At 46.5% G+C, this 26,643-nt stretch overlaps 1 protein-coding gene across 1 annotated transcript in view; it reads right to left on the bottom strand.

Annotated features, from left to right (window-relative positions):
• Positions 1 to 25,296, bottom strand: part of LOC147085838 (uncharacterized) — a gene marked incomplete at its 5' end in the record, with an annotated part of 37,350 nt that extends 12,054 nt beyond the window's left edge. Inside the window, 2 exons of the mRNA XM_085979160.1 lie at positions 23,347 to 24,302; positions 25,247 to 25,296. Of these exons, the coding sequence (XP_085835286.1) occupies positions 23,347 to 24,302; positions 25,247 to 25,296 (1,006 nt within the window). The remainder of the gene's footprint in view (positions 1 to 23,346; positions 24,303 to 25,246) is intronic.
• Between the last annotated feature and the right edge of the window lie 1,347 nt (positions 25,297 to 26,643).

Genomic DNA, 26,643 nt, shown 5'->3' with positions numbered 1-26,643 from the left:
ATTCCATTTGTCACCTTTCTGCCCACCTGACCAATTCATTGATAACGTCCTTCAGTCTGGAGCTTTCTTCCTCACTAACAACCACATGGACAATTTTTAAATAACATCTGCAAACTTCTTAATCCTACTTTGAAATCTAAATCAGTGAAATATAACACAAAAGCACGGGACCTAGTACTGAGCCCTCCCGAATCCCACTGAACAGCCTTCCAGTCACAAAACTCCCATCGACCACTACCCTTTGCTTCCAACTTGCCACTTTGCTTGGATCCTTTGGGCGTTTACCTTTCTTACCAGTCTGCCATGTGGGCAGATCCTAATTTTAAGGATATTGAAGGTAATTGATAGGGTAGACGGAGTGAAACGTTTTCCGCTGGGGCGAGGGATGGGGGGATATGGGGGGGGGGCATTTGTCGGAGGAGGTGTGGGGAGGTGGAGTCTAGGTCAAGGGGACCTAACATTAAAATAGGAACCAGGCCGTTCAAGAGAGAAATTAGGAAACATTTTTTCATACAAAGAAAGGTCGAAGTGTGGAGCTCCCTCCCACAAATGGTAGTTGTTGCTAAATCATTTAGTGATTGGATATCTGAGATCGATAATCTTTTGCTAGACCAGGGTATTAGGGGAATATAATAGACTTGTTTGCAAAAATCGCTATTATTATAATTATAATTTTAAAATGATGGCGAATGTGCCCCACCTGGTGGATAATAGGCACGGTGCATGCAAGCAGGTCTGCAGTTGAAGCAAAGGCGAATGTGCATCCTGGTGGTTTAATGTGCACGGTGCATGCTAGAAAGTCTGCTTCTTTACAGACAACTGAAGGCTGCCTGTGGTTCACCAATTCAGGACGTTCCTAACCAACAGGTCCTTTGGACTGAATGATGCAAACGACTTGCTTGTCCATGTAATAAAGTGATTCATTCTCTGTGTGTTTAAAAGGGATCAACTGTCAGTCCGGTTTCATTCTCGGTCTGTTTAAAATGGATGTGCTGTCAGTCCCAGATTATTCTGTGTCTCTTTAAAAGGGATGTACTGTCAGTCCCGGATTTTCTGTGTCTGTTTAAAAGGGATGTGCTGTCAGACCCGAATCATTCTGCGTCTGTTTAAAAGGGATGTGCTGTCAGTCCGGGATCATTCTGTGTCTGTTCAAAAGGGATGAGCTGTCAGTCCCGGATCATTCTGTTTCTGTTTAAAAGGGATGTACTTTCAGTCCTGGAAAATTCTGTGTCTGTTTAAAAGGAATGTCCTGTCAGTCCCGAATAATCCTGTGTCTGTTTAACCGGGATGTGCTGTTCATACAGGTCATGTAAGTCCCGGGCCAATTCAAAATCATGAGTAGTTTAGTCAGAGCAGGTAAAGGCTCGAAGCTCCAAATGGCCTAGTCCTGCTCCTATTTCTTTTATTCTTATGTTATGTTTAGTAGATAGATAGAATCTGTTCCCATTGCCAGAAGGGTCGAGAGCCGGAGGAGGCAGATTTAATGTGATTTGCAGAAGAACCAAAGGCGACATGTGGAAAATTGTTTTTATGCAGCGAGTGATTAGTAACTGGAAAGGCTGGTGGAGGCAGATTCAATCACGGCCTTCAAAAGGCAATTGAATAAGCACCTGAATGAGCAAAAATTTCAGAGCTACAGGGAACGGGCAGGTGTGCGGGTGGGACTAGCTGAAGTGCTCGTGCAGAGAGCCAGCACGGGCTTGATGGACCGAATGGCCTCCTTCTGTGCTGTAACCATTGTATGATTCAATGATTCTATGATCATTCTGTATCTGTGTTTGTTTCAAAGCGATTTATTTTCAGCTGCGGTGTCTGATTGGTTGCGGCGTTGGTCTCAGAGTTCAATGTGGTTTAGGTGTGATGGTTTGAACCCTGTTCAATGCGGATCTGTTCTTTAATTTGAAATATCAAACCACGTCATAATTTAAAAGAATTTTGAAGGTCACCCAGTCTCCTGTTTCCATAGAGAAGAACGCCAGCCTGTTCAGACTTACCTGATATTTATCCCCTCTCAGTTCTGGTATCATCCTTCTCAATCTTCTTTGAACCTTCGCCAGTTCTCTATATGTTTTTGTAAAATGGAGACCAAAACTGTGTGCCGTATACTAAGCGTTGTCTTACTGTGGTTCTAGTTAAATTTAACATATTTTCTCTGCTTATGAATGGACAAGTTTCCCCGTGCTGTGTGCTGCAGGACTTGAGACAGAGAGAGAGAGAGAGAGAGAGAGAGGGACACAAAAACAGAGTGAGAGACAGAGAGAGAGAGAGAGAGAGACAAAGACAGAGTGAGAGACAGAGCCAGAGACTGAGAGAGAGAGAGAGAGAGAGAAAGAGAGTGAGAGACAGAGAGTGAGAGACAGAGTGAGAGACAGAGAGTGAGACAGAGAGTGAGAGACAGAGAGAGAGAGAGAGAGAGAGAGAGAGACAAAAACAGAGTGAGAGACAGAGAGAGAGAGAGAGAGAGAGACAAAGACAGAGTGAGAGACAGAGCCAGAGACTGAGAGAGAGAGAGAGAGAAAGAGAGTGAGAGACAGAGAGTGAGAGACAGAGTGAGAGACAGAGAGTGAGAGACAGAGAGTGAGAGACAGAGAGAGAGAGAGGGAGAGAGACAAAGACAGAGTGAGAGACAGAGCCAGAGACAGAGACAGAGAGAGAGAGAGAGAGAGAAAGAGAGTGAGAGACAGAGAGTGAGAGACAGAATGGGAGACAGAGTGTGAGAGACAGAGAGTGAGAGACAGAGAGAGAGAGAGAGAGAGAGTGAGAGACAGAGAGTGAGAGGCAGAGAGTGAGAGAAAGAGAGAGAGACAGCGAGAGAGACAGAGACAGAGAGAGCGAGAGACGGATAGAGAGAGAGCAAGAGAGTGAGAGACAGAGAAAGAGAGAGAGATAGAGAGGGAGAGAGAGGGAAAGAGAGGGAGAGAGAGAGAGAGAGGGAGAGAGACAGGGACAGAGACAGAGATAGAGTCAGAGACTGAGAATGGGAGTGAGACTGAGACTGACACTGGGACTGACACTGAGACTGAGACTGAGTCAGAGACAAAGACTGAGACTGAGACTGAGACTTAGACTGAGACTGATAACGAGACAGAGACAGAGACAGAGACAGACAGACAGACAGAGAGAGAGAGAGAGAGCGAAAGCTTCGCCATTTTGGTCAGGTGTTGCTGGAGAAATGTTGCAGCAAAAACACGGGATTTGGGATTGATGAGATTAATTAACATGTCAAGATCAATCATACTATCACAGTGTGAGACAGCGCAGAGGGAGGCCATTTGGCCCATCGTGCCTGTAACGGGTCTTTGGTGGAGTTATCCAGTAAGAACTACTCCCCTGCTCTTTCCCCATAGCCATGTAGATTTTCCCTTCAAGAATTTTTCCAATTCCCTTTTGAAAGTTACTATTGAATCTGCTCCCACGACTCTTTCCAGACCATAACAACTCGCTGCTTAAAAATATATTTCTGCATGGAGCCTCTGGTTATTTTGCCAATTACCTTAAATCTGTGTCCTCTGGTTACCAATACTTCTGCCACTGGAAACAGCTTCTCCTCATTTACTCTATCATAACCATCATGAATTTGAACACCTCTTAATCTTGTCTGCTCTAAGGAGAATAATCCCTAATACGGGGAGGGTTGATCCGGTAATGGCAAGTTCATAATCGAAAGAGAATAGTCAAGGCTGTAGAACAGAGCAGCGAATGGGGTAAAATCAAGCAGATTCTGTCAGGAAGGGACAGAGAGTTTAAAAGTTGTAATAGGGCAGTATTGCCGAAGGCCACATTAGAGTAAAATAATAAAAAGTTAAAATTAAAGTCGCACAAAACAGTCATTCCACAACAGATTAATTAATGGCACAAATAGAAATAATTGGCTTTGATCCAGTAGCCACTACTGAGACGTGGTTTTAGGTTAACCATGTTTGGCAGCAAAATATTCTAGGTTACTTGACTTTTAGAAACATTAGGCAAAATGCAAAAGGAGGCGGGTAGCCAGTGAATAAAGGGCGAGATAAAGGCAGTTGTGAGAAAATCCCAGAAAATCAGAATGTAGAGTCCGTATGGGCAGAGCTCAGGAATAAAAAATGATATTAATCTGTGGTGGGCGTAGTTTAAATCCCCCCTAACAGTAATCATGATGTTGGACAGGTTATACATCAGGAAATTAGAGTAGCATGTAACAAGGGTAAGGCAATAATCATAGGAGACATTACTCTTCATGTAGACTGGACAAACAAAATTGACTGAAGTAGAACAGCGGACGAGTTCATTTCATTCGAGACAGTTTTCTACAACAATATTTCGAGGAAACAACTAGGGAACAGGTTAATTTAGATATAATTGCAAAATACTGCGGATGCTGGAAATCTGAAATAACAACAGAAAATGCTGGAAATACTCAGCAGGCCAGGCAGCATCCGTGGAGAGAGAAACAGAGTTAACGTTTCAGGTCTGGGAACCTTCATCAGAACTGGAAAAGCTGGAGATGTAACAGATATTAAGCAGGTGCAGAGACAGGGGCGGGGGGTTTAGGAGGGGCGGAAGAAATAGAAAGAATATCCTGTACTTTTGAAAGAGGCAGGAAAGATAAAATGTTGCAAATGGGAATGGCAAAAATCATACTGCATGATAAATGGGGGCAGGGATCATTATCTGAAAATGTTGAACTCAATGTTGAGTCCGGCAGGCTGCAAAGTGCCCAATCGAAAGATGAGGTGCTGTTCCTCGAGCTTACGTTGAGCTTCATTGGAACAATGCAATAGCCCGAGGACAGAGAGATCAGAGTGGGAGTGAAGCGGTGAATTAAAGTGACAGGCGACCGGAAGCTCAGGGTCACCTGTATGGACTGAATGGAGGTGTTCCGCAAAGCGGTCGCCCAATCTGCGTTTCATCTCCCCAATGTAGAGGAGACCGCATCGTGAGCAGCGACTACAGTATATTAAATTGCAAGAAGTACAAGTAAATCGCTGTTTCACCTGGAAGGGGTGCTTGGGGCCCTGGACAGTGGGAAGGGAGGAGGTAAAAGGGCATATGTTGCATCTCCTGCACTTGCATGGGAAGGTGCCAGGTGAAGGAGCAGGGCTGTTGGGGGTGATTGAGGAGTGGACCAGGGTGTCGCGGAGGGAGCGGTTCCTTCGGAATGCTGAAAGGGGAGGTGAGCAGAAGATGTGTTTGGTGGTGGGATCATGTTGGAGGTGGCGGAAATGGCGGAGGATGATCCGTTGAATGTGGAGGCTGGTGGGGTGAAAGGTGAGGACAAGGGGAACCCTATCGTGGTTCTGGGAGGGAGGGGCAGGGGTGAGAGCAGAAGTGCAGGAAATAGAACAGACACGGTCAAGGGCCGTGTCAACCATGGTAGAGGGGAATCCTCGGTTGAGGAAAAAGGAAGACATGTCAGAAGCACTAGTATGGAAGGTGGCATCTTCAGAACAGACGCGGCGGAGATGGAGAAACTGGAAGAATGGAATAGAGTCCTTACAGGAAGCGGGGTGGGAGGAAGTCTAGTCCAGGTAGCTTGTAGTGGATGTTTGTTGAAAGCCGTTCGCCAGAAATGGAGACGGAGAAGTCAAGGAAGGGAAGGGAAGAGTTGGAGATGGACCATGTGAAGGTGAGGGCAGGGTGGAAAGTGGAAGTAAAGTGAATGAACTTATCCAGTTAATTTAGATCTTGTCTTGTGCAATAAGACACAGTTAATTAGTAACCTTATCGGAAAGGATCCTCTGGGGAAGATTGGTCATAATGTGAATGAATTTCATATTAAGTTTGAGAATGATGCCGTTATGTCAGAAACTAGGGGCTGAAATTTAAACAAAGTGTATTATGGAGTTATATGGGGCGAGTTGGCTAAGGTAGATTGTGAAATTAGATTAAAATATATAACGGTATATAAGCAATGGCAAACATTTAAAGAAATACTTCAGAATTCTCAACGAATATACAAGTCCTTAAGGAATAAAAACGACACTGAAAAAGTGGTACAAGCATGGCTAACTGGAGAAATTAGTGATAGTATTAGATTAAAAAAAGAGATTTACAATGTTACAAAAATAGTAGTAAGCCTCAGCATTGGGAATGTTTAGAAAATCAGCAAAAGATGACCAAGTGATTGATAAAGAGGGAGAAAATAGAAATGGAGTAAATTAGCAAGAAATTTGAAAACAGATTGTAAGAGCTTTAAGTGTGTAAACAGGAAGAGATTAGTGAAATTAAAGGTGGATCCCTTAGAGACAGAGACAGGAGAAATTGTAAAGTGGATAAGGAAATGGCATGACGTGGGTCAAATATTTTGTATTTGTCATCACAATAGAACAAAAAAAGAACATACCTCAAGTTATGTGGAACCAAGAGTCTAATTAGATCGAGGAAATTAAAGTAATTAATATTAGTAAATTAAAAGTCCTGGAGAAATTAACGGGACAAAACGCCGACAAATGCCTGGGACCTGCTGACCTAAATCATTTGGTTTTATAACAGGTGGCTGCGAGAAAGTTCGTGCATTGGTTTTGATCTTTCAGAATCCCCCAGATTCTAGAACGGTCCCCGTGGACTGGAAGGTAGCAAATGTTACCGTGCTGTTTAAGAAAGGAGGGAGAGAGAAAAAAGAGAACATTAGGCCAGTTAGCCTGACATAATTAGTAGGGAAAATGCTGGAGTCCATTATTAAGGACGTGGTAGGAGGGCATTTGGAAATTCAGAAAAAAATAGGCAGAGCCAACACTGTTTTATGAAAGAGAAATCGTGTTTTACAAAGCAATCAGAGTTATTTGAGGGTGTAACTATCAGGGTAGACAAGGGGGAAAAGCTCGATGTAGTGTATTTGGATTTTTGAAGGCGTTCAATAAGGTGCCACAAAGCAGTTTGTTAAACAAGATTAGTGGGCATTGGATTGGCGGATAATATAGTAGCGTGGATTTTGGATTGGTTAACGGGCAGGAAGCAGAGAGCAGGAATAAATGGGTGATTTTCGGAATGGCAGGTTGTAACTTGTGGAGTGCTGAAAGATCAGTGCTTGACCCTCAGCCATTTACAATCTTTATCAATGACTTAGATGAGGGGCAGAGTGTAATATTTTCAAGTTTGCTGATGGTACGAAGTTAAGTGGGCAAGGATGCTGTGAGGAGAACGCAAATAGGATGCAAAGGGATATAGTCCGGTTAAGTCAGTGGGCAAGCAGCTGTCAGAGGAAGTATAATGTGGGGAAATGTGAAATTATCCACTTTGCTAGGAAGAATGGAAATACAGCAGATTTTTTTAATGGTGAAAAATTAGTGAGTTTTCGGATTTTGAGGCAATTGGATGTCCTTCTACACGAATTACAGGACGTCAACATTCAGGTACAGCAAGCAATTAGGAACGTAAGTGGGATTTTAGACGTTAGAACAAGGGGGTTGCAGTAGGAGAGTAAGGATGCCTTGCTGCAGTTATTTAGGGCTTTGCTGAGAACACATCTGCAGTACTATGTGCACTTTTTGGTAAACTTACCGAAGAAAGAATATAGTTGACTTTGAGGGGGTGGAATGAATGGTCACTAGATTGATTTCTGGGAAGAGAGGGCTGCCAAATGAGGATAAATTGCGTAGAATGGGACTCTTTTTACTGGATTTTGGAAGAATGAGAGATGATCTCATTGAAACGTGTATAATTCTTAAAGGGCTTGACAGCGTAGATGCTGAGGGGCTGTTTGCCCTGATTGGAGAGTCAAGAACTAGGAGGCAGAGACTCAGGATAAAGGGATGACCATAGAGGGCTGAGATGAGGAGAAATTTCTACACCCAGAGGGATTTGAATCGTTTGAATTCTCTAAACCAGAGGGCTGAGGATGTTCAGTCAATGAGTATATTCAAGACTGACATCTATAGATTTCAGGACACTAAGGGAAGCATGGGATAGGGGGGTAGGGCGGATAGTACATAAGAACATAAGAAATAGGAGCAGGAGTAGGCCTATCGGCCCCTCGAGCCTGCTCTGCCATTCAATAAGATCATGGCTGAACTGATCCTAACCGCCAATCCACTATCACAGAACCATCTCCTGAATCTAACAGAATTAGACACACGAAATAGGAGCAGGATCAGGATACACGGCCCCTAGGCCCGCTCCGCTACCCACAGGGCCATGACCGATCCGAACCTAGACTCATGTCCAAATTCCTGCCCGCTCCCCATAACCCTTAATTCCCTTTACTTCTAGGAAACTGTCTATTTCTGTTTTAAATTTATGCAATGATGTAGCTTCTACAGCTTTTTGGGGCAGCATATTCCATGGACCTACCACCCTCTGAGTGAAGTAGTTCCTCCTCATCTCAGCTTTGAAAGAGCAGCCGCTTATTCTAAGACTATGCCCCCTAGTTCTAGTTTCACCCATCATCGGGAACATCTTCCCCGCATCCACCCAATCCAACCCCTTCACAATTTTATATGTTTCAATATGATCGCCTCTCATTCTTCTGAACTCCAATGAGTAGAGTCCCAATCTACTGAAGCTCTCCTCATATGTCCATCCCCTCATCCCCGGGATTAACCGAGTGAACCTTCCTTGTACTGACTCGAGAGCAAGTCTGTCCTTTCTTAAGAATGGACAACAAAACTTTACGCAGTGTTCCAGGTGCGGTCTCACCAATACCCTGTAAAACTGAAGCAATACCTCCCTATTTTTATATTCTATCCCCCTAGCAATGAAAGCCAACATTCAATTGGCCTTCTTAATCACTTGCTGCACCTGCATACTAACCTTTTGAGTTTCGTGCACCAGGACCCCCAGATCCCTCTGTACTTCAGTACTTTTCAGTTTCATGCCATTAAGATAATAACTTGCTCTACGATTTTTCCTGCCAAAGTGCATAACCTCACACTTTCCAGTATTGTATCCCATCTGCCAAATCTCTGCCCATTTACTTAGCCTGTCTATGTCCCCTTGCAGGTTTTTTATGTCCTCCTCACTCACTACTTTCCCTCCCATCTTAATATCATCTGCAAACTTTGATATGTTACACTCGGTCCCCTCCTCCAAATCGTTAATATAGGTTGTAAAGAGTTGGGGACCCAGCACTGACACCTACGGAACATCACTAGTTATTGATTGCCAGTCTGAGAATGAACCATTTATCCCAACTCTCTGCCTTCTGTTAGATAGCCAATCCTCTATCCATGCCAGAATATTACCCCCAATCCCGTGATTTTCTATCTTAAGCAATAATCTTTTGAGTGGCACCTTGTCAAATGCCTTTTGGAAGTCTAAATACAATACATCCACTGGTTGCCCTTTATCCACCCTATATGTTACTTCCTCAAAGAACTCCAGCAAATTTGTCAAACATGACTTCCCCTTCATAAATCCATGCTGACGTTGTCCTATTAAATAATGATTATCCAAATGTCCTGTTACTGTCACCTTAATAATGGACTCCAAAATTTTACCTACCACAGATGTTAGGCGAACCGGTCTATAGTTTCCAATCTTCTGTCTACTGCCCTTTTTAAATAAGAGTGTTACATTAGCAGTTTTCCAGTCTGCCGGGAACTTTGCCGAGTCCAGGGCGTTTTGGAAAATTATTACCAATGCATCCACAATCCCTACCGCCACTTCCCTCAAGACTCTAGGATGTAAGCCATCAGGTACAGGTGATTTATCCGTCTTGAGTCCCATTATTTTCCGAGTACCACTTCCTTAGTGATTTTGATCGTGTTTAGCTCCTCCCCCCCATTCACCCCCTGTTTGTCCAGTGTTGGGATATTCTTAGTGTCTTCTACTGTAAAGACTGATATAAAATATTCATTCAGTGTTTTTGCCATCTCCATATTTCCAACCATTAATTTCCCGGTCTCATCCTCTAAGGGACCAACATTTACTTTAGCCACCCTTTTTCTTTTTATATAACTATAAAAACTCTTACAGTCTGTTTTTATATTTTTTGCTAATTTACTTTCATAATCTATCTTCCCTTTCTTAATCAATCTTATTGTTATTTTTTGCTGTCTTTTAAAGTTTTCCCAATCCTCTATCCTCCCACTAGATTTGGCTACCTTGTATGCCCTTCTTTTTAGTCGAATACTATCCTTAATTTCTTTACTTACCCATGGATGGCTGTCTTTTCTTTTACACCCTTTTCTTCTCAGTGGAATATATATTTTTTGGAAGTTGTAAAATAACTCCTTAAATGTACACCACTGATCATGTATCGTCTTACCCTTTAATCTATTATCCCAATCCACTCTACTCAATTCCGCTCTCATACGTTCATAGTCTCCTTTATTCAAGCTTAGCACGCTTGTTTGAGAGCCAACCTTCTCACCCTCTAATTGAATATGGAATTCTACCATGTTATGGTCACTCATTCCAAGGGGATCCTTTAATACGACATTTTTAATTAATCCTGTCTCGTTACACAGGACCAGATATAAGGTTGCTTGCCCCCTGGTCCGTTCAGTTACATACTGCTCAAGAAACCCATCCCTAATACACTCAATGAACTCATCGTCAAGGCAGCCCTGCCCAATTTGATTTGTCCAATTAATATGTTAGTTAAATCCCCCATAATTATAGGTGTTCCCTTATTAGAAGCCTCAACTATTTCCTGATTGATACTCCGTCCAACAGAGTTGCCACTGTTCGGAGGCCTATAGACTACGCCCACTCGTGTTTTTTTCCCCTTATTAATCCTTACCTCCACCCAAACTGTTTCATTATCCTGATCTTTTGACCCAATATCATTTCTCTGTATTACAGTGATTCCTTCCTTTATTAACATAGCCACCCCACCTCCCCTTCCTTCCTGCCTGTGTTTCCTGATCGTTAAAAAACCTGGTTTGTTTAATTCCCAGGCATTGTCACCCGGCAGCCATGTTTCTGTAATGGCCACCAGATCATACCCATATGTAGTTATTTGTGCCATTAACTCATCTATTTTGTTACGAATGCTACGTGCATTCAGATAGAGAACTTTCAAAGATGCTTTGTGACACTTAGTTCCTGCTTTTGCCCTTTTTAATACTTTATCTTTTAGTCCATACCTATTGCCCCTTCCTGACACGTTCTGGTTTTTAATTTCCCCACTGCTACCTAAGTCTATGACCTTCTCTGTTGTCATATTTATTAGTTGCTCTCTAGGAACCTCCCCCCCACTGGTTAGTTTAAAGCCCTCTCTGCAGCCCTAGTCATATGATCCGCCAGGAGTCTAGTCCCAGCACTGGCCAAGTGAAGCCCGTCCCAACGGAAAATCTCCCTTATGCCCCAGTACTGGTGCCAGTGTCCCAGGAAGCAAAACCCTTTTCTCCCACACCAGTCTTTGAGCCACGCATTTAACTCTCTAATTTTATTTGTCCTAGCCAATTTCGCTCGTGGCTCAGGTAATAATCCAGAGATTATTACCCTTGTGGTTCTGCTTTTTAATTTGGTCCCGAGCTGCTCAAACTCCCTCAGCAGAACCTCCTTCCTTGTCCTATCTATGTCGTTGGTACCAACATGGACCACGACAACTGGATTCTCCTCCTCCCACTCCAAGTTTCTCTCCAGTCCAGAGGAGATGTCCTTAACCCTGGCAGGCAACACAGACTTCGGGACACTCGCTCTCGGCTGAAAAGAGCTCTATCTATCCCCCTAACGACACTATCCCCTACCAGTACAACATTTCTTTTAACTCCCCCCATTTCAATGGCCCCCCCGCTCCACGGTGCTGTGGCCAGGTTGCTCATTCTCCCCGCAGTCCCTATTCCCATCCTCACAGGGAGTAAGAGCATCGAACCTGTTGGACAAGTGCAAGGGCTGCGGCTCCTTCAACACTACCTCCTGGATCCCCGTACCTGCCTCACTTCTCGTCACACCATCCTGACCTTGGCCACGGACTACATCTGAATTAATTAATCTAATTGGTGTGAATACCTCGTGATACACAGAGTCCAGGTAACTCTCCCCCTCCCTGATGTGTCTCAGTGTTTGAAGCTCGGACTCCAGCTCTTCAACACGGAGCCGGAATTCCTCGAGCAGCCAAGACTTACTGGAAATATGATCACCATGAGGTTCAATGGTATCCACCAGCTCCCACATATTGCAGCAGCAACACATCACCTGATCTCCCATTCTATGTAATTAATTAAATTTATTAATATTATTCTTAAATACCCTCTGCCCCGATTCTAGATGGTGAATACCGCACCTTAGAAACTAAAAACCAAAGAGATTGAAGCTTAAAAAGGGAGAAATACTTACCAACCAATCACTTACCGGCTTTCTGGTGACGTCACACTTGGATTACTTTTTACCTCTCTCCTTGCCTCCGAGTTCCAAGATTGGAGATTGGAACGCTTCATCTGGGTCTCGGGAGCCTTTATACAGCCGCTCAGCCCGCGTTTCCCGCCGATTCTCGCACTGAGGCCTCATCTGGGTCTCGGCAGCCTTTATACAGCCGCTCAGCCCGCGATTCCCGCCGATTCTCGCACTGAGGCCTCATCTGGGTCTCGCCAGCCTTTATACAGCCGCTCAGCCCGCGATTCCCGCCGATTCTCGCACTGAGGCCTTACCTGGACTCTGGAGCCTTTATACATTAATGTATAAGTTCAGCCATGATCTTTTTGAATGGCGGTGAAGGCTGCATGGAGTGTATCGCCTACTCCTGCTACTATTTTTTATATGTTTGTGTTCCGTGACTCAGAGCACACCAATTTTCAACAGGCACGGGATGATCCGGGTCTGAGAGCTAACCCATTTTAAGATGACAGAGAATGATCGAGAGTGACAGTAAACCCGTGTCAAACAGATTCAGAATGTTCCATGACTGACAGGAAACCCCTTTAAATCAGGCACGGTATGATCAAAGAATGATTCACTTAATGTGACCTGAGACGAAGAAGTCGTTTGCAGCTGTCAATCAAAACACACTTGGAAGGAACATTCTACATTTACTGAACAAGAAACAGCCTTCTGCTGTCAATCAACCCTGTCCCGCCCACACCACCCGCAGCATTCAGAGAGACAGACTCTCAGAGAACTTCCAGCATTCAGTGCTGACCCTGTTAAACTCACCAGCTCCTCACACTGAACCCTGGTGTCATAAACGCTGAGCATTTATACTGAACCCCTTAAAATACAGTCTATAAATTGGGAAAAACCTCAAAGTTCATCTCAATTCGGCTGAATGGCAGAAAAGTACTAATATTTTTACCACCACTCAGTAACCCACTTAACCATTCCTTCCAGCCATAGACTAAATTATCCGCTGTAAGATTCGCTCAATTTTTCTGTCTGAGTTGAATTATATCAATATCAGGAATTTAATGTCTTCATAAATATTTTATTAAAAAATTAATAAATAACTATCGAACACACGCACGTCAACGGTTGACCGTATCGCACTTTCTGCATTAAACACCCAGAGGGCGCTCTGGCATTCGCACTTATACTGCAGACCGGCTAACGTGCACCATGCATATTATACCAGCAGTGGGCGCAACCACGCTATTACTTGTACAGCAGTCCCGCTAACATGCACTGTGCACCTTAGACATACAGGGGGCGCACATTCGCCACTACTTATACGGCAGCCCGGCTAATGTGCACCGTGAGCATTAGACATGCAGGAGGCGAACACTCGCCGTTACTTACACTGCAGCCCGGCTAATGTGCAATGTGAGCTTTAGACCAGCAGGGGGCGCTAACGCGCCGTTCCTTATACAGCGGACCGGTTAACATGCACTTTGCACATTAGACCAGCAGGAAGTGCATACTCTCCGTTACCTATACCACAGACCTGCTAACATGCACCATGTACCTTAGATCAGAAGGAGGCACACTCGTGCCATTACTTATACTGCAGACCTGCTAACATGCAGCGTGCACCTTAGACCAGCAGTAGGCGCACTCTTGCTGTTACTTATCCTGGAGAGCTGCTAACATGCACCGTGCACCTTAGACCAGCAGCGGGCACAAACTCGCCTTTACTTTTACTGGAGATCGGCTTTGTGCACCATGCGCATTAGAACAGCAGGGGGCACACACTCGCCGTTACTTCTAATGCAGTCCCGTTAACATGCCCCGCGCACATTAGACCTGCTGGGGGTGCGCACACTTGCCGTTACTTGTAATGCTGACCTGCGGACATGCACCATGCACATACAACCTCCAGGGGTGCACACTAGCAATTGCTGATAACTTGGTCTAATATGAAGCAAAATATTGCAGATGCTGGAAATCTGAAATAAAAACTGAAAATGCTGGAAATTCTCAGCAGGTCAGGAAACATCTGTGGCTAGAGAAAAAAAGTTAACGTTTCAGGTCGATGTGCTTTCATCAAAATGGGAAAAAGTTAGAGATGTAACAGATTATAATAAACATAGAAATATAGAAGATAGCAGCAGGAGTAGGCCATTCGGGGTCCGGAGCCTGTCCGCCATTCAATGCCATCATGGCTGATCATCCAAATTCAGTACCCTGTCCCTGCTTTCTCCTCAAAAGCACCTGATCCCTTTAGCCTTGAGAAATATATGCATCTCCTTCTTGAATATATTTAATGTATTGGCATCTACTGCCTTCTGTGGTAGAGAATTCCACAGGTTCACCACTCTCTGGGTGAAGAAATTCCTCCTCATTTCTGTCCTAAATAGCTTACCCCTTATCCTTAGACTGTGGCCCCTGGTTCTGGACTCCCCGACCATCGGGAACATCCTTCCAGCATCTAGTCTGTCCAGTCCAGTCAGAATTTTATAAATTTCAGTGAGATCCCCTCTCATTCCTCTAAACTCCAGCGAGTACAAGCCCAATCGACCCAATCTCTACTCATACGTCATTGCTGCCTTCCCAGGTATCAGCCTGGTGAATCTTCGCTGAACTCCTTCCATGGCAAGAACATCATTCCTCAGATAAGGCGAACAAAACTGCACACAATACTCAAGATTTGGTCTCACCATGGCCCTGTATAACTGCAGCAAGACATCGTTGTTCCTTTACTCAAACCCTCTCGCTACCAAGGCCAACATGCCACTTGCCTTCTTAAACGCTTGCTGCACCTGCATGCTTACCTTCAGCGACTGGTGCACAAGGACACACAGGTCTCTTTGCACTTCTCCTTCTCCCAATCTATTGCCATTCAGATAATGAACTGCCTTCTTGTTTTAGCCACCAAAGTAGATAACCTCGCATTTATCCACGTTATATTGCATCTGCAATGCTTATGCCCAATCACCCAACCTGTCAAAATCATCCTGGAGTTTCTCAGCATCCTCCTCAGAGTGCACACACCCACCGAGCTTTGTGTCGTCTGCAAATTTAGAGATAATACTTCCAATTCCCTCATCCAGATCATTAATATATATTGTGAATAGCTGGGGTCCTAGGACGGGTCCTTGCGGTATCCCACTAGTCACTGCCTGCCACTCGGAAAATGACTCGTTTATTCAAACTCTTTGCTTTCTGTCCGCCAACCAGTTCTCTATCCAAGTCAATACCTGGCCCCCAGTCCATATGCCTTAAATTTGCACGCTAATCACTTTTTGCAGGACCTTATCGAAAGCCTTCTGAAAGTCCAAATACACCACATCCACTGTTTCTCCCTCATCTATTTTACCAGTTACATCCTCCAAGAATTCCAGTAGATCAGTCAAGCATGATTTACCTTTTGTAAATCCATGTTGACTTTGTCCGATCCTGTCACTGTTTTCCAAGTGCTCTGCTATTACATCTTTTATAATGGACTCTAGCATATTCCCCACTGCCGATGTTAGGCTTACCGGTCTCTAATTCCCCGTTTTCTCTCTACTACCTTTTTGAATAGTGGGGTAACTTTAGCTACCCTCCAATCCATGGTTACTGTTCCAGATTCCATTGAATGCTGGATGATGATCAGCAAAGCTGAACTATTTCTAGGGCCACTTCCTTAATACCCTAGGATGTAGAGTATCAGACCCTGGCGAATTTTCGGCCTTTAATCCCGTCAATTTCCCTAACACCATATCCCTACAAATACTGATTTCTTTCAGTTCCTCCCTTTCATCAGACCCTATGTTTCCCGATATCTCTTTGAGGCTATTTGTGTCCTCCTTCGTGAAGACAGAACAAAATATGTATTTAATTGGGCTGCAATTTTTTTGTTCTGCATTATAAATTCCTTTTGATTCTGACTGCAAGGGACCTACGCTTGAATTCACCAATCTTTTTCTCTTCACATATCTATAAAAGCTTTTACAGTCAGTATTAATGTTCCTTGATAGCTTACTCTCATATTCTATCTGCCCTTTCTTAATTAATCCCTTTGTCCTCCTTTGTTGAATACTAAACTGCTCCCAATCCACAGGTTTACTGCTTTTTCTGGCCAATTTATATGACCTCTCCTTGGATCTTATGCTATCCATAATTTCCCTTGTTATCCACGGTGGAGTCACCTTCTTTGTTTTACTTTAATGCCAAGCTGGTGTGAACTAATTCTGTAGTTCATCCATGCGGTCTTTGAATGTTTGCCATTGTCTATCCACTGTCAACACTTTGAGTGACATTCCCCAATCAATCCAACCCAACTCATGCCTCAGACCATCGTACTTTCCTTTATTTAAATTTAGGACCCTAGTCTCTGAGTCGACTACTTCATTCTCAATCTTAATGAAGGATTCAATCATATTATGATCGCTCCGACCCAAGGGGCCTCATACAACAAGATTGCTAATTAATCCTTTCTCGTTACATAATACCCCGTGTAAGATGGCCTGATCTCTGGAATTCTTCCTCCACATTATTGTTTATAATTTGGTTAGCCCAATCTAAATGTAGATTAAATTCACCCATGATGACTGCTGTGCCCTATTGCACGCTTCTCTAATTTCCCTTTTAATGCCATCCCCAACCTCTGCAGTACTGTTTGGAGGTCTATATACCACTCTCACTAATATTTTCTGCCCCTTGGTATTTCTCAGTTCTACCCATACAGATTCCACATCATCAGAGCTAATATCCTTCCTTACAATAGTGTTAATCCCTTCTTTAACCCGCAATGCTACCCCACCTCCCTTTCCTTTTTGCTTACCTTTCCTGAATATTGAATACCCCTGGATGTTGAGTTCCCAGCCTTGGCCACCCTGGAGCCATGTTACCACAATCCCAATCAAATCATATTCGTTTACCTCTATTTGCGGAGCTAATTCATCCACCTTATTACAAATGCTCCTCGCATTAAGACACAAAGCATTCAGGCTTGTTTCCTTAACGCACTTACACCTATTAGAATTATTATTTACTGTGGCCATGTTTGAGTTAAACCGTTGATTTCTTTGACTGCCACTTTTGTTTTCTCCTTCCTATCTTTTGCTTTTATAATTTTTTCCCAGTCCTCTGTCCCCGTGCTCAGGTTCCCAACCCCCTGCCATCTTAGCTTAAACACTCTGCCAGAACACTAGCAATCACTCCCCCTAGGACATCGGTCCTGGCCCTGCCCAGCTCCAAACCGCCCGGATTGAACTGGTCCCACCTCTCCCAGAACCGTTTCCAATGTCCCAGGAAATTGAATACCTCCCCCTTGCACCATTCATCTAGCCACGTATTCATCTGAAATATCCTTCAGCACGTGGCAGCAAAGACTACTCTGACAGAAATCCTGTGATTACTAACTTTGAGGTCCTATTTTTTAATTTACCTCCTAACTCCCTATATTCCGCTTTTAGGACCTCATCCCGCTTTTTACCTGTATCGTTGGTACCTATATGCACCACGACAACTGGCTTTTCACCTTCCCCTTCCAAGATGTTCTGCAGCTGCTCTGAGACAACCTTGACCCTTGCACCAGGGAGGCAACACACCATCCTGGAATCTCGTTTGCGGCTGCAGAAACGCCTATCTATTCCACTTACAATAGAATCCCTTATTAGTGTAGCTCTACCCCTCTTTTTCCTCCCGTCCTGTGCAGCAGAGCCACCTCTGGTGCAAAGGATAGTTGGCTGCTGCTGCCTTCCTCTGGTAAGCCATCCGCCCGAACAGTACTCAAGATGGTTTTACTGCTTGAGAGGGGGATGTGCACAGGGGACCCCTGAACTACCTGCCTGTGCCTAGTACTTTGTCAGTTGGTCACCCATTCACTTTCTGCCTGTCCAACCTTTGCCTGCGGTGTGACCAATGGTTCAAACGTGCTATTCACAACGTCCTCAGCCTCCCGAATGATCCAGTATGAACCCAATCGCAGCTCCAGCGCCGCAATGCGGTCTGCCATTAGCTGCAGCTAGACAAACTTCCTGCACACATAGTTGTCAGAGACACAGGAAGTGTCCCTGAGTTCCCAGATGGCGCAGGACGAGCATACGGCACTGGGCTGTCCTGCCATGACTTACACTTTAATGAATTGCAATTAAATTAAATCAAATCAATCCGACCAATTACACTACAGTTAAATAATATATTTAAGGGCCCTGGTTTATAAACAGTCCCCGCTACACCACAGAGACTTTAGAAACTATAAACCACAGAGTTAACATTTATAAAGAGATAAATACTCACCAACCCATCACTTACCTGCTTTCGGGTGACATCACACTTCGATTACTTTTTACTTCTCTCCTACCCTCTGAGTTCCGAGTTAGGAGACTGGTAAGCCTACCTGGGTCTCTGGAGCCTATTATAGCCCCGTTGCTAACGCTGACATTCCCGCTGACGCACTGAGGCATACCTGGGTCTCTGGAGTATTTTATAGCCCCACTGCTGCTGCTGAAATTCCAGCCGACACACTGAGGCCTTCCTGGGTCTCTGGAGCCTTTTATACCCCCGCTGCTGCCGCTGCAAATCCCGCCGATGCACTGAGGCCTAGCTGGGTCTCTGGAGCATTTTTTAGCCCCGCTGCTGCCGCTAAAATTCCCGCCGATGCACGGAGGCCTACCTGGGTCTCTGGACTCTTATCTGGTCCCGCTGCTGCTGCGCAAATTTCCGCCAACGCACTGAGGCCTACCTGGGTTTCTGGACACTTTTATAGCCCCGCTGCTGCAGCTTAAATTACCGACGACGCACTGAGGCCTACCTGGGTCTCTGGAGCCGTTTATAGACCCGCTGCTGCCGCTGGAATTCCCGCCTACGCACTGAGGCCTTGCTGGGTCTCTGGAGCATTTTATAGCCCCGCTGCTGCTGCTGAAATTCCGGCCGACACGCTGAGGCCTAGCTGTGTCTCTGGAGCCTCATATAGCCCCGCTGCTGCCGCTGGAATTCCAACCGATGCACTGAGGCCTACCTGGGTCTCTGGAGCCTTACATAGCCCGGCTGCTGCCGCTGAAATTCCCGCCAATTCACTGAGGCCTACCTGTGTCTCTGGAGCATTTTATAGCCGCGCTGCCGCTGAAATTCCCACTGACACACTGAGGACTACCTGGGACTCTGGCGCCTTTTATAGCCCCGCTGCTGCCGCTGAAATTCCCGCCATTGCACTGAGGCCTACCTGGGTCTCTGGAGCCTTTTATTGACCCGCTGCTGCCGCTGCAAGTCCCACCGATGCACTGAGGCCTACCTGGCTCTCTGGAGCATTTTCTAGCCCCACTATGAGCTGCTAGGGGACAAACTACAAAGCAGAACTACAAGGGTAATAATCTCTGGATTACTACCTGAGCCACGAGCAAATTTGGCGAGGGTAAATAAAATCAGAGTGTTAAATGCGTGGCTGAAAGTCTGGTTTGGGATAAATGGGTTTTGCTTCTTGGGAAACTGGCACCAGTACTGGGACAGGAGAGAGCTGTTCCGTTGGGATGGACTTCACTTGTCCAGTGCTGGGATTAGTATCCTGGCAAATCGAATAACTAGGGCTGTAGAGAGGGCTTTAAACTAATTAGTGGGGGGGAGGTTTCAAAAGACCGATAAATAAAAAGGTCAGCAGACCAGGCAAAGGAGCAAGGTAGCAGTGGGGGAATTAAAAACCAGAGCGTGTCAGGAAGGGACAGGATGTAGAAAGATAAAGGTAAACTAGGAAAGGGTGTATAAGCAGGAATAACATGTCACAAAACATATTTAAAAGTTCTTTAGCTGAAGGCACGCAGCATTCCTAATAAAATAGATGAGTTGATGGTACAAATAACTACACATGAGTATGATCTGATGGCCATTACAGAAATATGGCTGCAAGCTAACGATGACTAGGAACTAAACATACAGGGACATTTGACAATTAGGAAGGACAGACAGGAAGGAAAGGGAGGTGGGGTGGCTATGTTAATAAAGGATGGAATCACTGCAATAGTGAGTAATGATATTGGGTCAAAGGATCAGGAGAGTGAAACAGTTTGGGTGGAATTAATAAATAATAAATGGAAAAAGTCACTGGTGGGCTTGGCCTATAGGCCTCCTAACAGTTGCAACTCTGTTGGTCGAAGTATAAATCAGGAAATGGTTGGGGTTTGGAATAAGGGAACAGCTATAATCATGGGCGATATTATATTTCATATTGACTGGACAAATCAAATTGGGCAGGCAGCCTTGAGGTACTCTTCATAGTGTGCTTTAGGGACGGGTTCCTTGAGCAGTATGTAACTGAACCAACCAGGGGGCAGGCAATCTTAGATCTGGTCCTGTGTAATGAGACAGGATTAATAAAAAATGTCCTAGTAAGGGATCCCCTTGGAATGAGTGACCATAACATAGTTGAATTCCGAATTCAGTTGGAGCGTGAGAGAGTTGGATCTCAAACCAGCGTACTAAGCTTAAATAAAGGAGACTATGAAGGCATAAGAGCAGAGTTGACTAAAGTGGACTGGGAAAATAGATTAAAGTGTAAGACAGTACATGAGCAGTGGTGTACATTCAAGGAGATATTTCACAACTTTCAAGAAAGATATATTCCAGTTTGGAAAAAGCGGCGTAAAAGAGAAGACAGCCATCTGTGGCTAAATAAAGTAATAAAGGATAGTATCTGACTGAAAACGAGGGCATATAAAATAGCCAAAAATACTGGAAGGATAGAAGATTGGGCAGCACTTAAAAGCCAGCAAAGAATAACTAAAAGATTAATTAAGAAAGGGAAGATAGATAATGAAAGTAAACTAGCAAAAAAAATAAAAACAGATAGCAAGAGTTTCTACAGTTATATAAAAAGTAAAAGTGTGGCTAAAGTGAATATTGGTCCCTCAGAGGACGAGACTGGGAAATTAGTGGTGTGGAACATGGAGATGGCAAAAATGCAGAACAAGTATTTTGTATCAGTCTTTACAGTGGAGCACATTAAAAATATCCCAACACTGGACAAACAGTGGGCTATGGGGGGGGGAGGAGCTAAAGACGATTAAAATCTCGGTACTCGGTAAGATAATGGGACTAAAGTCGGATAAATCCCCTGGACCTGATGGCTTACATCCTAGGTCCTTGAGAGAAGTAGCGATAGGGATTGTGGATGCATTGGAGGTAATTTTCCAAAACTCCCTGGATTTAGGAAAGGTTCCAGCAGATTGGAAAACTGCTAATGTAACGCCCTTATTTAAAAAGGGAGGCAGACAAAAGGGTGGAAACTATAGACCAGTTAGCCTAACATCTGTGGTTGGTAAAATGTTGGAGTCCATTATTAAGGAAGCAGTAACAGGACATTTGGATAAGCACAATTTAATCGGACAGAGTCAGCAAAGTTTGACAAATTTGCTCGAATTCTTTGCGGACGTAACAAACAGAATGGATAAAGGGGAACCAGTGGATGTGGTGTATTTGCACTTCCAATAGGCATTTGACAAGGAGCCACACAAAAGATTACTGCACAAGATAAAAAATCACGGGATTGGGGGCAATGTACTGGCATGGGTGGAAGATTGGCTATCCAACAGAAAACAGAGAGTTGGGATAAATGGTTCATTCTCGGGTTGGCAATCAGTAACAAGTGGTGTTCCACAGGGGTCAGTGTTGGGACTCCATCTCTTAACAATCTATATTAACGATTTGGAGGAAGGGACCGAGTGCAAACTATCCAAATATGCCGATGATACAAAGATGGGAGGGAAAGCAGTGAGTGAGGACGACATAAAAAACCTGCAAAAGGACATAGACAGGCTAAGTGAGTGGGCAAAAATTGGCAGATGGAATATACTGTTGGAAAGTGTGAGCTTATGCATTTTGGCAGAAAAAAATCAAAGACCAAGTTACTATCTAAATGGAGAGAAACTGCAAAGTTCTACAGTACAAAGGGATCTGGGGGTCCTGGTGCATGAAACACAAATGCGTAGTATGCAGGTACAGCAGGTGATCAGGAAGGCCAATGGAATCTTGGCTTTAATTGCAAGGGGGATGGAGTATAAAAGCAGGGAAGTCATGCTGCCGTTATACAGGGCACTGGTGAGGCCACCCCTGGATTACTGCGTACAATTTTGTTTTCCATATTTAAGAAAATATATATTTGCTCTTGAGGCCGTTCAGCGAAGGTTCACTCGGTTGTATCCGGAGATGAGGGGCATGACATGTGAGGAAAGGTTGATCAGGTTGGGCCTCTACTCATGAGAGGTGACCTTATCGAGACATATATGATTGTGAAGGGCTTGATCGGGTGGATGCGGTGAGGATGTTTCCACTGATGGCTGAGACTAAAACTAGGGGGCATAATATTAGAATAAGGGGCTGCTCTTTCAAAACTGAGATGAGGAGAAACTTCTTCACTCAGAGGGTAGTAAATCTATGGAATTTGCTACGTCAGGGAGTTGTGGAAGATGAGACATAAAATAAATTGAATACGGAGATAGACAGTTTCCGAGCTGATAATGGAACAAGGCGTAATGGGGAGAGGGCAGGGAAGTGGACGTGAGTCTAAGTTCGGATCAGCCATGATCCTATTGAATGGTGGAGCAGGCCTGAGGGGCCATATGGCCTACTCCTGCTCCTATTTCTTATGTTATTTTCTTGTGTTACGTTCCCATTATGCTCTCTCCCCCCTCGCTCACTCTCCCACCTCCCTCTCTCTCACTGCCCCACTAACTCCCTCCCCTCCCTCACATTCTCCCCCCTCCCAAACTCTCGCTGCCCCTCCCTCACTCGCTCTCCTCCCTCCCTCACTCTCTCTCCCCCTCCCTCTTTATTTGCCCTGACTATGATGTTGGTTCCAACAGGCAGGGAGAGAGAGTGAAGTGGGGGGGAGAGAGATTGAGGGAGGGAGAGAGAGTGATGGAGGGGGGAGATAGAGTGGAGGGGAGAGAGAGTGAGGGGGGAGAGAGAGTTCTGGCGAGAGAGATTGGGGGAGAGAGAGTGGGGGGAGTGAGAGTGAGGGGGAGGGATAGACAGTGGGGTGGAGGGAGAGAGGGAGACGGGGAGGGAGAGAGTGAGAGGGGAGGGAGAGAGAGGGGGAGAGAGAGAGTGGGGAGAGAGAGTGAGTTGGGGAGAGAGCGGGGGAGATAAAGTGAGGGGGAGAGAGAGTGAGGGGGAGAATGAGGGAGAGAGTGAGGCAGGGGAGAGTGAGGGAGGGGTGAGGGAGGGTGAGAGTGAGGAAGAGAGGGAGTGAGGAGAGGGGGAGAGTGAGGGGGAGGAGAGCGAGAGGGGGTGTGAGTGAGGGGGAGAGATAGTGCGGGAGGAGAGAGAGAGGGAGAGAGAGGGGGAGAGAGAGTGGGGGGAAAGAGAGAGTGAGGGAGTGGAAACAGTGAGGGAGGGGGAAGAAGGAGTGAGGAGGAGCGAGTGGAAGAGATAGGGAGGAGAGAGAGAGGGAGGAAAGAGAGAGGGAGGGAGGAGAGATAGAGGGAGGAATGAGAGAGTGGGATGGAGGAGAGAGAGTGAGGGAGGAAGGGGAGAGAGGAATGAGAGAGAGTGTGGAAGGAGGGAGTGAGAGAGGTGGAGGATTGAGAGGGAGAGAGGGAGGAGAGAGAGAGGGAGGAGAGAGAGAAAGAGAGAGGGAGGAGAGAGAGTGGGGAGAGAGAGAGAGTGGGAGGAGAGAGAGTGGGAGGAATGAGAGAGTGGGATGGAGGAGAAAGAGTGAGGGAGGAAGCAGAGAGAGGGAGAGAGGAAGGAGAGAAAGGGTGGAAGGAGGGAGTGAGAGAGGTGGAGGATTGAGAGAGAGGGAGGAGAGAGAGAAAGAGAGAGGGGGGAGTGAGAGTGAGGGGGAGAGGGATAGACAGTGGGGTGGAGGTAGAGAGGGAGAGGGGGAGGGAGAGAGTGAGAGGGCAGGGGGAGAGAGAGAGTGGGGAGAGAGAGTGAGTTGGGGAGAGAGCGGGGGAGAGAGAGTGAGGGGGAGAATGAGGGAGAGAGTGAGGGAGGGGAGAGTGAGGGAGGGGTAAGGGAGGGTGAGAGTGAGGAAGAGAGGGAGTGAGGAGAGGGGGAGAGTGAGTGGGAGGAGAGCGAGGAGAGAGAGAAAGAGAGAGGGAGGAGAGAGAGAAAGAGAGAGGGAGGAGAGAGAGTGGGGAGAGAGAGAGCGATGGAGAAGGGGAGGGGGAGAGGATCGGAGCAGAGAGAGAGGATAGAGAGATGGGGAGAGGAGAGAAAAAGGGAGAAAGTGAGGAATGGGTAGAGAGAGTCAGGGATGGAGGGATGGAGTCCGAGGGGGAGGGAGGGATGGAGTCAGAGGGGGAAAAAGGGAGTGCAGAGCAGTGGTAGTGGGGAGAGTGGGAGGGCAAGAGCGGGAGGGAGAGAGAGTGGTGAGTTAAAGGGGGGAGAGAGAAAAAGTGAGAGGCAGAGAGAGAGCAGGACTATAGTCGGAGAATGGTGTGAGGGAGAGGGGGAGAGTGAGCAGAGGGAGAGTCAGAGAATGATGAGAGGGAGAGGGCAGAGAGTAAGAGAGACGAGAGAGAGAGAGTTAGAGAGGGGGAGGGAGAGAGGGAGAGAGAGGGATAGGGAGAGAGCGTTGGAGATAGAGAGAAAGAGAGAGGGGAGGGAGAGGGGGGAAGAGAGGTGAAGGGTGGGAGAAAAATAAGAGATGCAGAGAGAGACAGACGGGGAAAGGGAGAGAGCAGTAAAACGGAGAGCGAGAGGGAGAGAGGAGAGGGAGACAGAGGGGTTGTAAGAGAGAGAGGAGAGGGAGACAGAGGGGTTGTAAGAGAGAGGGAGAGGGGAGAGAGGGGGGAGTGAGAGATGAGGAGAGAGACAGGGACAGATAGACAGAGAGAGGGAGCGTTAGAGCGAGAGGATGGGAGCCTAGGTGGCGTGAGAATGGGCGGGGAGATAGAGAGAGAGAGAGGGGCAGAGAGTTGGGTAGAGAGGGGAGAGATCGAGGGAGGGGAGAGAGAAAGGGATTATGAGAGGGAGGGAGAGTGTGAGTGGAGAGACAGTGAGTGAGGGAGAGTGTGAGGGGGATAGATAGAGAGAGAGAAAGGGGGAGAGATAGAGAGAGGATGGGAGAGAGGGTGAGGGAGGGGGATAGAGAGAGAGGGGAGGGAGAGAGAGCGAGAGAGGGAGGGAGAGAGTGAGGGAGGGGAGGGAAAGAGTGAGTGATAGAGAGAGGGATAGAGAGAGGGAGGGAGGGGAGAGGGAGAGATAGAGGAGGGAGAGTGAGCGAGTGAGCGGGATAGAGGGAGCGAGTGAGTGGGCAGAGTTAGGGCAGAGTAACTGGGAGGGGGAGAGAGAGAGAGGGTGGGATAGAGGGAGGGGGAGAGTGAGATGGATGGTGGGAGAGAGGGATAGAAAGAGGGGCAGGGGAGAGAGAGGGAGAGAGGGGGGAGGGGAGAGAATGTGGGAGTGCGAGAGGGGGGAGGATGAGAGTGAGGGTGAGAGGGGTGAGTGAGAGATAGAGAGAATGGGAGGGAGAGAGAGGGAGAGGGATAAGAGACGGACGGAGGGAGGGAGAGGGGTGGGAGAGAGGGAGGGGGAGAGAGAATGAGGGAAGGGGAATGAGAGGGAGGGAGGGGAAGTTAGGGGAGAGGGATAGAGAGAAGGGGAGAGAGAGTGAGGGAGGGAGAGTGGGGGAGGGGAGAGAAAGTATGCTGGAGAGGGTGGGGAGATAGAGGAATTGGGAGAGGGGAGTGGGATAGAGATAGAGGAGGGGAGAGAGAGTGAATGTGCGAGGGCGATAGAGAGGGAGAGTGAGGGTGAGGTGGATAGAGAGAGGGAGAGAGAGTGAGGGGGATAGAGAGAGGGATATAGAGAGAAGAGGGGAGAGAGGGGGAATGAGTGAGGGGGATAGAGAGATAGTGAGGGAGATGGGATAGAGAAAGAAGGGAGAAGAGACAGGTGGATAAAGAAGGAGAGGGGCATGGAGGGAGGTGAGCGGGGTGAGAGATGCTGGGAGAGAGGAGGAGAGAGTGCGAGAGAATGGGAGTAATAGAGGGGGAGGGAGGAAGAATGAGAGTAGGGGAAGGAAAGTGCAGGGGAGAGGGGGAGGGAAGAGGAGGGGAGAGTGGGGAGAGAAAGGTGGTGAGAGAGCAGGAGAGAGAGCCAAAGAGAGCGCGATGGAGAGGGAGTGGGGAGAGATGGAGGGAGTGGGTTGAGGGGGAGTGAGTGGGGAGAGAGCGAGGCTGTGGGGAGAGAGGGAGGGAGTGGGGAGAGAGAAAGGGAGGGGAGAGCGAGGGAGAGGTGGAGAGAGACAGGGATTGACAGATGGAGGGAGAGGGGGATAGAGAGGGATGGGGAGAGAGAGAGAATGGGGAGAGATGGTGAGAGGGATGGAGTCGGGGGAGAGAGGGGAAGGGAAGAGGAGAGGGAGAGAGAGTGATGGGGAGAGAGATGGGGTAGCGGGTGGGGAGAGAGCGTGAGGGGGAGACAACGGGTAGAGAGAGTAGAGATAGCGAGAGGGGAAGAGAGAGGGAGAGGCGGAGAGAGAGA

Source organism: Somniosus microcephalus, unplaced genomic scaffold, assembly GCF_052327205.1.
Source record: "Somniosus microcephalus isolate GS21.2 unplaced genomic scaffold, FLI_Smic_1.0 unresolved_chr8, whole genome shotgun sequence".
Classification (NCBI taxonomy): Eukaryota; Metazoa; Chordata; class Chondrichthyes; order Squaliformes; family Somniosidae; genus Somniosus; species Somniosus microcephalus.
This window is presented reverse-complemented; position numbering and strand designations above follow the sequence as displayed.